General features: G+C 41.3%; 1 protein-coding gene and 1 non-coding gene across 2 annotated transcripts in view; both read right to left on the bottom strand.

Annotated features, from left to right (window-relative positions):
* LOC118147880 (uncharacterized) overlaps nt 1–8385 on the bottom strand; it is a 31313-nt gene extending 22928 nt beyond the window's left edge. Inside the window, exons 1-3 of the mRNA XM_078350187.1 lie at nt 8250–8385; nt 6380–6565; nt 5716–5789 (exon numbers count right to left, since the gene is read on the bottom strand). Coding sequence (XP_078206313.1) covers nt 5716–5789; nt 6380–6565; nt 8250–8385 — 396 coding nt within the window. The remainder of the gene's footprint in view (nt 1–5715; nt 5790–6379; nt 6566–8249) is intronic.
* Nucleotides 7657–7760, bottom strand: LOC118148143 (U6 spliceosomal RNA). Its single transcript, XR_004734932.1, has one exon. It is a non-coding gene; the product is annotated as a U6 spliceosomal RNA (small nuclear RNA).
* Nucleotides 8386–13001: the final 4616 nt, after the last annotated feature.

The raw sequence follows: 13001 nt of genomic DNA, 5'->3' as shown, positions 1-13001 counted from the left end.
ATGTTGCCCATCTAGGGCCACATGTAGCTGGACACCTTGTAACAATGGGAAGATGAAAATTCTGCCTTTGGGTCTCATTTACATTGTCCTGAAAGGCTGAGGTTCAGCCTCTTAGGTTTATGGATGTGTATATTTTGGCTGTAACACTATAGCAGGTGATTAAACCTTTCCCTTCAGTCTATAGAATCTGTACATTGGTTTATATCTTCAATACGCGATTTTAGGTTTGTAGAATGGTATCCTTCCAGTACAAAACCATGTGCAAAGGATAAATTTCTGTTTTGTACAATGACAATATCTTCTAATACCATTGCCCTCAAGCATATTCAAAATGAGAAAGGAAATGCTTTCCCTTTATATAATAAGGATTTTAGATTACATTTTAACACCATGGAAACTAAGCATTGGGATAGGATCTTTTCTATCTAAATATATCCTTAGCTTTCAATTATACTTTCTATTTCACCAAAGTGACTTTTAAAATTCCTCCAACTTCACAGTGTTTCCCTTTATTTTGGGCTGGTGGGGTCACCTTGGTCCCATCCCTCAGCAATTATTAGCACTTCAAGAGAAGCATGGTTGGGGCAATCTCAGTGCAAAGAATTCTCTCAGAGAGACTATTCTGGTACTACAGGGATGTGGACTAAAATTAAAACACATCTCACATTAGGAGTGGCCACTTTTAACCCTGTCACTTCTAAAGGAAATAGAGTTCTGGAATAAAAACAAATACAGACCTTCCTTTGAGAGGGGAGGAGCTAGCCTTCCTCCAAGTACCAGCAAGATGTAGTCAAATCACTCAGTTTCTTTGCTTTTCAATATCCCCCTCGGTGAACTGAAGTTTTTTGTTGATAGATTTTCTAAGGTTCTTTCAAACTCCATTCATTCATCAACAAACATTTATGAGCACCAAGTATCAGACACTTGGAATGAAGCGATAAACCAAGGAGAAGGGGTTTCTGATTTCCCAGAAAGCAGAAGGCTAAATCTCATGTTTAATAGTCTCTCAGTGGAAGGACGATTGCCAATTATGTTTAATAAAGATTTCTGTTTAATATTAGGGTCTGCACTATTCCCATGTTGCTCCAAGTCATGCTGCTTCTTTTTTTTCTACTTGCTGGTCTTTCTTAACCATCCCCAGAGAAATATAATCCCATGGCACGAAGTCAAACACTTGCCTTATGATGCATTGAGAAAATGCCAAATGTATTTTACTGGTCAATATTTGTTTTGATAAGTTATGGTTGGTATTTCCTACACTGATGGGTATGATTTAGAGAGGAAGAATGGATAATTGTGACCACATTTGAGTCACACTTGGGTACTGCTCTGTCATAATTATATGAACGTATGGGTAAACCTTCCTCGAAATAAAACACAGTTGAAAAATCTTCTCATCTTAGCCTTATAAAAAAAACTCCTTGGGAATCAGTCTGTAAATTATTTCTACAGATTAGATATAGATTATTTCTATAGATAGGTTAATAGATTGCATTTTAGCAGTGAGTTTATATTTTTGAGTGCCAATATGTGTTATTTTTCTACACAAACAGCTAAGCTTAAAGCTTAATGAAGTAAGAAAAGCATTCAGGAAGAGGGAGCGCCAACATCTTGTATATTTGAACCTGTCTGTTCTGCCAGTGACCCATGGAGTGAAGAGCTGTGTCAGCTGATTGTTTAGCTGACCACTGCTGACAGACAAATACCTTGTGCTGAGCTTGGAGGGAGTCACAAAAACATCGGGAGTCAGCAAGGTGACACACAATTCCTGTGGGGTCCTATACTTATTTTTGCCATTGCTTGGAGCTGAACAATTACACGCAAAAATGCATCTTATTTGAAAATAACACACACATTTTAAGAGTTTAAATTACTTTGTTTTGAGAAAGTGTTTGTAAAACTACTTGGGCACATATTTTTCCAATGATGCTAATTAGCTGATTAATAATATCATAGTCATCAAAAGAGATAGCATGTTTTCAGAATCATGCAACAATAGATGAACTCCTACATGGCTTTAACTGGAATACCTAATTAATTATAACCTTATGGATGCAAGGAAAGAGATGTTTTCGACTGTAAACACAAACACAGAAAACAAAACAAAAATTTGTCAGCGTAAGAATGCCTGCTTATGTGGCTACTAAGCCAGAAAGCAGCTGCTTTATTTAATGTGTTGCTTCAGGAGACAGGGAAGTATGATTTCCAACATTGTTAATACCTAAAGTCCACTTACCCCATGATCTGTACATTTTGAAAGACTTTCTCCCCTTTAAGTTGTATTTATTAAATAATTCTGAATTTTTCCATTTTATTATTTATTATTTTTATTTTTTGTGATGGAGCCTCACTCTGTTGCCCAGGCTGGAGTGCAGTGGTGTGATCTCGGCTCACTGCAACCTCTGCCTCCTGGGTTCAAGCAGTTCTCCTGCCTAAGCCTCCCGAGTAGCTGGGACTACAGGCATGCGCCACCGTGCCTGCTGATTTTTGTATTTATGGTAGAGATGGGGTTTTACCATGTTGGTGAGGCTGGTCTCTAACTTCTGACCTTAGGTGATCTGCCCACCTCCCTCAGCCTCCCAACGTGTTGGGATTACAGGCATGAGCCATTGCACCTGGCCAGGTTTTTTCATTTTAATAAGCAAACACAATTATAGCTACCAGTTAACTATTGTGATGAATAGATATTCAACACTGAATTACTGTAATTCTCACCCAAACCGAGGACACTTGCTGTGGATATCATAGACTCCCTTTTGGTGACCAAGTATATGATTTCCATTAGATATTTAAAAATCTTTAAAATGGCACATAGAAACTATTGTTACCTTTAGGAAGTTCTAGAGTTTCAAGGATCTCTTATGAGGAAACTTGATGATGCATAAAAATTGTATGTCTGAATTTAACTGTGTTTCATGCATTTAAGAATTGAAGAAGCTTTTATTACAACTTCTCGTTCCAAATATTTTTCTAAGAATATGAAGAACCAAGCTGTGTTTTCTGGGCAGAATTAAACAAACTCTCTCCCATTTTAAGAAAAGGTTGATGGGGCTCCTTATAAGCTGTCTTTTGGTAATTCTAACAATATGGCTTAACAATGGGACTGTTGCTTGTTTTTGGTGGACCTGAAGGAGCACAAAACAGGCTGGAGTACAAAGAATAAAATAAACTTTCCCAAAAACGTGAAGTATCAGCTCCATTGTGAGATGGTTGATCTTGTAAGATGTGAAGGAAGTTAGGAAAGCATTCTTTCTCCTTATTAGTTATACTGTATCTGAGAATTTAATGTTGGTCCTTGGAAAATCTCTCTCTCTTTCTCTCTCTCTCTCTCTGTGTGTGTGTGTGTGTGTGTGTTCCAATGGTTAGGTACTGAATAGATTGTATGGTGAACATGTATTAATAATTTCCATAGAGATCCACTTGGAATTCTTAGGGCAACTCTGGACGGCTCTGTGGTGTTAGAGCTTAGAGCTATTCTCTGCATTCTCACTGCCATCCACCTCAATATCCAAGCCCTCCAATGTCCTATGTACAGACACTAGGGGGAGGCATTTGTTGTGTGCCGTTATTGGATGGTGTATTCTGAAGGTCCCGGCACTGGAGAGCATGCTTCCGGTCTCAGCTCTGGCAGTCGCAATTCATCCTGCAAGTCCATAAGATAGATTATGTTACCGGTCCATGTTCAGGGCTTTGAAGACACTGCAGGGACAGCGTACAGGTCACCAGAGGCCGCAAAGTAAATGCCACAGTTGCTCCAAATCCAGATGTACGGATAGAAGTTGAGCTCTATTTTGTGGGACTTTCCTGTGTGTGACTTGCTCGTTGGGGAGGAAGGTATCCTTGGGTATAGCAAGGCAGTATTCTCAACTATCAGTGCAGATTATCAAAGACAGCTTTCGAGAGTCCAGACCGCAGAGTCATGTCACACATTCGAGTCCCAGGTGATCCGTGAAGGCAGATGGTCATGATGATGAGGATGATGATAACAGCAGTTAAGACTTTTAGGCTCTCCACATGCCAAGTGCTATTCATCCTATGTAGTAACTGCTATTATTAGTGCTATTTTGCAGATATAGAACCTGGGGCTCAGGCTGGGCGTGATGGCTCATGCCTATAATCCCAGCACTCTGGGAGGTTGAGGTGGGTGGATCACCTGAGATCAGGAGTTCAAGACCAGCCTGATTAACCAGGTGAAACCCCATCTCTACTACATTTATATATAAATATATATGTATACATATATAAATATAAATATATACATTTAAATATAAACATATATATGGAAAACAGCAATGCTAAACTCACACTCACATTTATATATGTAAATAAATAAATAAATAAATATATATACACATACACAATTTTTTTTGAGACAGAGTCTTGCTCTGTTGCCCAGGCTGGAGTACATTGGTTTAATATCGGCTCACTGCAACCTCCACCTTTTGGGTTCAAGTGGATTCTCCCGCCTCAGACTCCTGAGTAGCTGAGACTACAGGCACACAGCACCATGCCTGGCTGATTTTTGTATTTTTAGTAGAGACGGGGTTTCACCATGTTGGCCAGGCTGGTCTTGAACTCCCAGCCTCAGGTGATCTGCCTGCCTCGGCCTCCTAAAGTGCTGGCATTGCAGGCGTGAGCCACTGCGCCTGGCCTATTTATATGATTTTTTCATGATTAGTAGCTTCTCTCCTAGCAGACAGTAAGTTTCACAAAGGCAGGGAGCCTGTTTCTATTATTCCCCATTGCGTTCTCAGCAGAATCAATGCCTGAAGCATAGTAGTTATCGGTAAGTATTTTCTGAATGAAGAAAAGAATGAATAGATTAATCGTGGGTTACAGGAATAGTCTTAATAAGTAAAGACGTTCAGTGCCACTACACATACCTATGGGATTTCTCAGAAGACAGTTTGGGGTCACAAGTTCTCTGTGTAGATAATTATATACTTTGTCGAGTTAGAAATGATAAATGGGAGGAAGAAATCAGGGCAGAAAGGAATGTTTGTCGGGATGAAGGCTAGATACTTTGTATCAGATTACTTTTGGATATTCTCATGAATTATCAAGTAATGGGTTATTTTGGACAGCTTGTGGAAATCAGCTCATTTGTCTTTTAAACTCATTTCCTTATGAATTAATTTCCCATACAATTATTAAAATGAAAATTAATCTTTCTGATGGCGCATTGACCCTTCTTCCACTAATTGTTTTTACATTGACAGGTAGACAGTATTTGACCAGGCTTGGGCTTTGTAACAAAAGCCAAATGGAAGCGTTCTAACAATCTTTATCCACTGACACAAATATTTCCATTGGTCATTTCTGTCTGAAACCCAAGATTCTTATTCATTTTAGTTCAATGCTATTGGTAAGGATTAGATGACATTTACTTTTACAAATGAAAGCTAGAATTTCAGGCAAATCTGATCTAACATCCTCCAGCATTTATCTTTTGAAGTGACCCAAATTGGAGAGTAGCATGCATACCTCAGCACTCTGACACTCAGTGGGGGTTTTAGCTAGCAGTTAGGACCCTTCACTCAAAGGCATTGTATCTAGCAAGGGAAGAGGGTGAGCGGTGCTCCTACATATCAACAAACAATGACATCCTGAAGCCTAATGACCACAACCAAGGCAGCCTCAGCTCACCTGTAGTCAAGTGCAGCCTTAGGTAACACAGATAGAAAACAGCAGTACTAAAGAAAACAGAACCATTACTGAACTGCGAAAGGTGTCCAGCTCCTTTTCCTTCTCCCCGTTTGTAAACTCTTCATGGTTGAAGGCGTGGAGGCCTAATGACAGGAGATGGGCGTGTCACAGACAGAAGTGGCCCTTGGACCCGGGAGGTCACAGTGTGACAATGTGTGTGAAGGAATGCGAATCCTTCTTGTGTCTTTGTTCCAGTGGATATGGTCCGCTGGCAAATCCTGTTGCACTAAGATCGGAGGGTGCAGATAACCTAAACATAGTCCAGACATGTGGACCCTGTTTTTATGACGTGGCGTTCCAAATCCAAAGTGCACCAACCCTCTCAAAAAACAAACAAGACTTTGGCTTCTTCCTGTACGAAGAACTCTATCTCTGAAAGCGTCTCTCATTTTCTCTCTTTGTCTCAGTCTGTAACTCCCAGTCTCTCCTTCTGTTTCTATGTCTTTCTCCTTATTTCTCCATCAACCAAAGACTTATACTTGCATTTATGATTACTTGTCTAAATAGACTCAGCATCCCTAACTGGGCCACAGTCACCCTATCGACAACTTTGGTTGTCTGTATCAACTTTTGGATTAGTCTGGGCCTCACCCCAGGAAACTTGCCGAGGCACTGCCTGTTATTTGTTGTTAACCTTGCCCCGTGCATTCTGTCCTGTTCTCTACCTGCTCACCTGGACCTGGCTCTTTGTACCTTTCTGGCTCCCAGATCGTCCTCCCCTGGGGGACTGACCTCAATGCCGTGAAGCCACAGGAAAGTGAGGTCAGACAGGTATCCCTGGAAGCTGGGTGTTTCCAGGGGGCTCCTTCTGGTGTCTGATCTGGGCCCTTTTTCCCTTTGGCCCCACTCGGTCCTACAGCTGCAGAATATTTTGGGGGAGCATAGAGCCCTTGTTGGGCAGCTTCAGGAGGTGAACCTGGGCCTCAGTGCCTGGGTTCTCAGGAGCAGGTGCTTCAGCTCTAGGCCTCAGAATCTTTCAGAGGTTCTGTCCTGTGATGCTGGCAGTGAGCCCCCTGTCTCATACTCATGCTGCAGTGGAAGGAGTTCCCATTCTAGTACATAGCCCAGGACACCTGCTTCTGCTGGCATTCTTGCTGCCCCAAGCCTGTAATAGATGCATTTAGGGCAATTCACCTACAATTCAAAGATATTGCTATGCTTCAGGCTGCAGATGCAATTATATCAGAACATATGGAACTCCAGGTCTCAGGGGTAATGTGGTTTGCCTTAGATTTGGTGGAAAAAGCAGAGAGTTAAATAGAACCTTTCAGACTGGTGAACCTTCATTAGAGGACTGCCAGAAACTTCTGACATTATTAAGGCACAAATCTGGGGCTGTGCTTTGTGTCAGTCGGCCTCAATATTACAATGGTTTTGCTTAGAGGTGGGAAAATGGCAGGATGTACCACACAGTTTCAAAATGAAACGATGAAGTTTTAGGATTTAGTTTTAGGAAGGGCTGTGGGGCACGACTTTGCATGGACTGGAATGAGTCTCTCCCTTCTTCTCTTAATCTCTTCCCCAACCAACCTCTCTCACACTGAGTGATACTGTGAAGTGGAGGATACTTCCACCAAGACCGTGTGAGGAACTTAAACTTACCGCAATCCCATCTGATTAGCTCTTCAAACCATGGTTAAGGGCAGGAGGGAAACGGAACGGACAGCGCCCCTGGTACTGCATGCTGTGTTGGTCAGGCTGGAGTGCAGTGCGTGGTCTTGGCTCGCTGTAGCCTCGACCTTATGCGCTGAGCAATCCTCCCCCCTCAGCCTCCCAAGCATCTGGGACTATAGGCATGTGCCACCAAACCCGGCTAATTTTTTTACTTTTTGTAGAGACAGGGATCTCACCATGTTGCCCAGTTTGGTCTTAAACTCCTGGGTCATGCAATCCTCCTGCCTTGGCCTTCCCAAGTGCTGGGATTACAGGCATCAGCCACTGCACCCGGCCAAAATTACAAAATGCTTCACCAATTTGCATGTCGTACTTGTGCAGGGACCATGCTAATCTCTGTATTATTCCGACTTCAGCATACACGCTGCCGAAATGAGCACCACTGTGATTTGTTTTGCTGGCTTAAACTCAGATGTCCCAACTTTCAAACCTAGAACTATAACACCTCCCTGCCTCTTTCCAAGGATACAACTGATTTCCATCCTCAAAGAGACCCATCTTCTAAAAGAACACAAGAAGTAATTTAACTTGTGATGGTGCAATGTGTGAGAAGACCTTTGACAAGCAGGTGGAATTTAGCCATAAGGAAATGGGAAATGGAAAGGATATTGCAGGCAGAAGGGACGGTCGAGACAGACACAGGTGGGACTCTGGAGGGCATGTCTGGGGAATGTGTGTGAGCAGCACAGGAACTCAGGGGAAGGAGCTATGCTGTTTCTCCAGAATAGAATATATTTGTGTAGTCTGTGGACTACAACAAATCCGGGAGTGAAAACGCCCACACAGTAACAGTGACTGCGCAGCGCAGGTGGGTTGCAACTACGTCCTTCAGCTGCACCTGTGAATTAGCCCCCTGAGTCTCACATTACCTCTCGTAGTATTGTCCCTTCTCTGCTCCAGGCCCAAACTCATCATCTCTCTGTGCTGCTGCATCATCTGCCTGTATGCTATGTTTCTGTATGCTTTGCCCAGGCCACCCACTCCAGAACTGCTGTGTGCCCCCATCCCTAGACCTCAGCCAGTGCAGGCACCCTGCTCTCTGTGGCATTCTCTCCACTCTATGTGGCTCTGACGATCCCTCCTTCCTCCCCTCCCCTCCCCTCATTAGTCACACACTCCTGTTCCGGTCCACTGCTCCTCTGGCCCTGGCACTGCTCCCCTGGCTGAGTCTCTTTGTACAGGCTCCAGACACAGTCATTTGGGGTGAGGTTGCGCAGCTCTCTTCGTGTTCCCTGCGGGCTGCCATTCTCCCAGGGCCTGCACACATCATTCGAGTGGCTGAATCTGGTGATTCAGTGGGCCGCTATGTGCCAGGCCACTGTTCTACATGCTGGAGCACAGCAAAGACAGGAGAACCGAGGTCCCACTCTCCGAGGACTCACATGGCAATGGAGGAGGCTGCCCATCAACAAGCCAACTAACATGAACGACGTAATTTCAGAGGGTGCGAAGTGCTGCGAAGTGCATGCATAAAGTTGGGAGAGCTGGTAGTCAAAGCAAATACTGACGAGAGAAAGGATACCAGCGTCACACATCCCAGTGTCACCTGGACAGGCTTCAGGTGAAAAAACCCTTTTATATTGCAGTGGATAATAAATTAGGTCAGCTTTGTGAAGTATTGCAAATGTTTATTCTACTTTTATAGAAGTACACCTCTTAGGAAAATTTGATGTCTGTTCCTAGCAATTTAGACACAGAAATGTATATTATGTTATAAAGTTATTGTTCTGGAATAATTTTAAAAGCTAATTTACTGTTGGAATTTCAAATTTACAATATTGCCGAGTCAAGCTGAGTGCCTGTAGTCATAGTTCGTTTTCTGTGTTCCCCTTTGTGTTAATGATCATGTTAATTACCTGCAGGTGTCTTTATTTTTTCCCCCATTTAGGAACAGGGTTTTCACTTGACTTAATTCCAATTAAAATTTTTACCTTTATTCGGCCAGGTGGCAGTGGCTCACGTCTGTGATCCCAGCACTTTAAGAGGCTGAGGCAGGTGGATCACTTGAAGTCAGGAGTTTGAGACCAGCCTGACCAACATGGTGAAATGCTGTCTCACCTAAAATCACAAAAATTGACTGGGTGTGGTGGTGCACACCTGTAATCCCAGCTACTTGGGAGGCTGTGGCGGGAGAATCACTTGAACCTGGGAGGTGGAGGTTGCGGTGAGCCGAGACCGTGCCATTCATTATGCTTCAGCCTGGGCAACAAGAGTAAGACTCCATCTCAAAAAAAAAAAAAAATTACCTTTTTTTCTATGCAAATTCTCCCTGCAACTGGAAATATTCAAGTAAATTTTGCCTCCATCTGAGATTGTGCTGTTAATATTTAGATTTGGGGAGCATAGATTTTGCAACTATTATTTCATTTTACTGCATGAAGACAGCAAACATATTTTCAAGATGATTTGTGTGTAAACTAAAACAATTTAATGACAATAATAATGGGAAATATGAATGTAGTGTTTTTAGTTAGATACTTCCAGACAAAAAATACAGTTCAAAGCTTGGTGCCTGTGATATACACATTCCCTTCATAACTGATAGTTATCTATAAAAATATGCATTTCTCCTACAAAATGAATTTTCTTAAGATGGGTTGTAGACAATGGAATTATCAACAATATAGGAATATACTTAAAAAGTGAGGTAAAATTTATGCACAGCTAAATGCACTGGTTTTAAGCGAATCAATGAACTTGGATACATGTATTTACCTGGATAACCACCACCCCAATCAAGGTGTTGAACCTTTCTATCATTTCAGAAAATTCTCTCAGCTAGGGGGAGTAATTTGAAGTATGTATATTTCTGATTCAAAAAAAAATTACGGTCAGGAATCTGGCTTATTCATGCCAATGAGTTAAAGAGATAGGTTTCATTAATACATTTTACCAGCGTCTTAGTCAAACAAGTCATTTTCTTTGACATCTGCTGGCAGTTAAATATTGTCCATTGCCCATGGGCTTATCAGCACTGCCAAAATCATTTGGGAAATTAAACTTTATTCCTGAGGTAGCAACAGCTTGCTGATTAATTTAACAACGAGCTAATTATAGATAGCTTCTTATAATTAGTCCAAGGCAGGAGGTTTTGTTTCATTTACATCAAATATGTCCATCATCAGGTATCTTTTGGGCCCAGAAGGCAATCTCAGTTTTGTAGTTGAAATGGACCAAAGCCACCTGAAGAGACATGGTTTGCAGCAAAAACTGCTCCAATTTTATTTTCATTCATTCATTCATTCAACAAATTAAACATTTACCATGTGCCAGGAACTGCAAAGTACTGAGATTATAGCAGTGATGAAAACAGACAAAATCTTGAGGGTGTAGCTCTGGGGTAGAGCATTTGATTGCAAAACAGACAAAATCCCTTTCCTCATGGAGAAAAGCAACCACACACACACACACACCCAAAAAACAAACAAACAAAACAAAACAAAAAACCAGAAAAGTAAACTCCAATGAGTCTATAATATGTCATGTAATTTGAAGTATGAAGAAAAATAAAGCAAAGTAAAGGGCTAGACAGTGATGGGGATGAGGGTCAGAGTGTTACCAAAGTGTAGTCACAGAAAACCTTTTGAATACAGTCACGCAAAGGTTTGTTTCCAACTGACCCATTGAGCTGTGTATGCATTTTTGTTTATTTCAAATAAAATATATTTGTATTATTTGTCATTCATACTATCCATTCATACCACAGTATTTTCTGTGTCGGTAGTCTAATAGAAATATACCTGTTTTGTTTTTTTTAAACAAAGAAGAAAAACTGATATTTGAGTAGAGGTTTGAGAAAAATGGGACCATGTAGGTTTGTGGGAATAGCAAATGCAAAGGGCCTGAGGTGAGAATGCACTTGAAGCTTTTCAGGAATAGCAAGGGGAGGAAGGGGCAAGGATTCTGGAAGGAAGAGTGAGTGGCCAGGTCATCAGGTCACCTGGGACATTCTCGACCTTGGTAAGAACTTTGGAAATTAGATTGTCAGAGATGCGTGGAGTTTTTTGGGATCTTTTTTGTTTTAAACTAAATATGAATAAATGTTATTCTGGAATATACCAAAATGATAAAACTAAAGGTTTTTTTGTTGTTTATGAAAATGAAGTATCAAACACTAAAGTTGATTACAGAAAGATAAAGCAAATTACATTTCTGCATGAATTTTAAAAATAAAACTTTTTATTTTTGAACAATTTAGATTTACAGAAAAGTTACAGAGATAGTCCAGAAAGTTTCTGTGTATCCCTTATAAGGTTTCCCCTATTGCCAACATCATACATCACCTTTGTTAAAACTAGAATACTGACATCGGCTTATCACTATTATTAAATGCCAGGTTTTATTTGGATTTGGCTGGTTTTTCCATCAGTGTCCTCTTTCTGTTCCAGGATTCAATATATGGCACCATGTTGCACTTAGTGGCCATGTCTCCTGGTCTTCCCTGGTCTCTGGTGATCTTCTTGCTTTTCATGACCTTGACTGTCTTGAGGAATAGCAGTCATGTATCCTATAGAATGTTCCCAATTTGGGTTTGTCTTTTGTTTTTCTCATGATCAAACTAGGGTGATGAGTCTTCAGAAAGAATGCAGAAGTGAGTGCCCTTCTTATCACATGATATCAACAGGTACCTCATCCATAGTGAGATTAACCTTTATGACTTGGTTGAGGTAGGTTTGCCAGACTTCTCCACCATGAAGTTACTATGTTCAGCTTTTCCTACTCTATTCTTTGAAATCAAGCTCACCCTTAAGGGAATGGTGGTGAGACTTAAGCTACTTTGGAGTGTCTTTTTTTTTGAGGTGGAGTTTCGCTCTGGTGGGTTACCCAGGCTGGAGTGCAATGGCGCGATCTCGGCTCACTGCAACCTCCGCCTCCTGGGTTTAGGCAATTCTCCTGCCTCAGCCTCCTGAGTAGCTGGGATTACAAGCATGCGCCACCATGCCCAGCTAATATTTTGTATTTTTAGTAGAGACGGGGTTTCACCATGTTGACCAGAATGGTCTCAATCTCTTGACTTTGTGATCTACCCGCCTCGGCCTCCCAAAGTGCTGGGATTACAGGCTTGAGCCACCGTGGAGTGTTTTAAGGAGAAAAATAACATAATCCTATTTATCTTTTAAAAAGGAAGGGTCGCTCTATGTTGAGAGCAGACTATAGGGGTAAGCGCAGAAGCAGGGAGACTGGGCAATGTCCAGGTGAGACATGGTGGCTTGGATTGGGGTGGTAGTCATGGAAATGAGAAGTGGTTGAGATTTGTGTATGCTGGGGAGATAGAACCTATTTATTATATTGCTGTTCTGCCTTCACTGCCAAGAGGGCAATGGCCATTAGTAGTGATGGACATTATTTTGTTTTACTAATTACAGTGTCACTTCCTGGAAGGATAGTTCTCTTCTACTGTTGGATGTTATAAAGATTGTTGATTGATTTGTTTGCATTTTCAAAGTAAGCCTAACTCACTACTGAAACCAAGCTACAAATGTCTAAGATTTTAGAGATAAGTATTAGCATAAAAATTTAGATAATCTAGCTTAGGGAAGCTAATTTCTTTAATACCTCTTATGGATGAGATCCCTTTTTAGATGTTTTATATTTGTTGTGAGTGTATTTATATTTTTTGT

Source organism: Callithrix jacchus, chromosome 15 (assembly GCF_049354715.1).
Source record: "Callithrix jacchus isolate 240 chromosome 15, calJac240_pri, whole genome shotgun sequence".
In the NCBI taxonomy this organism is placed as follows: domain Eukaryota; kingdom Metazoa; phylum Chordata; class Mammalia; order Primates; family Cebidae; genus Callithrix; species Callithrix jacchus.
The sequence above is the reverse complement of the archived record's forward strand: the minus strand, read 5'-3'. Positions and strand labels throughout refer to the sequence as shown.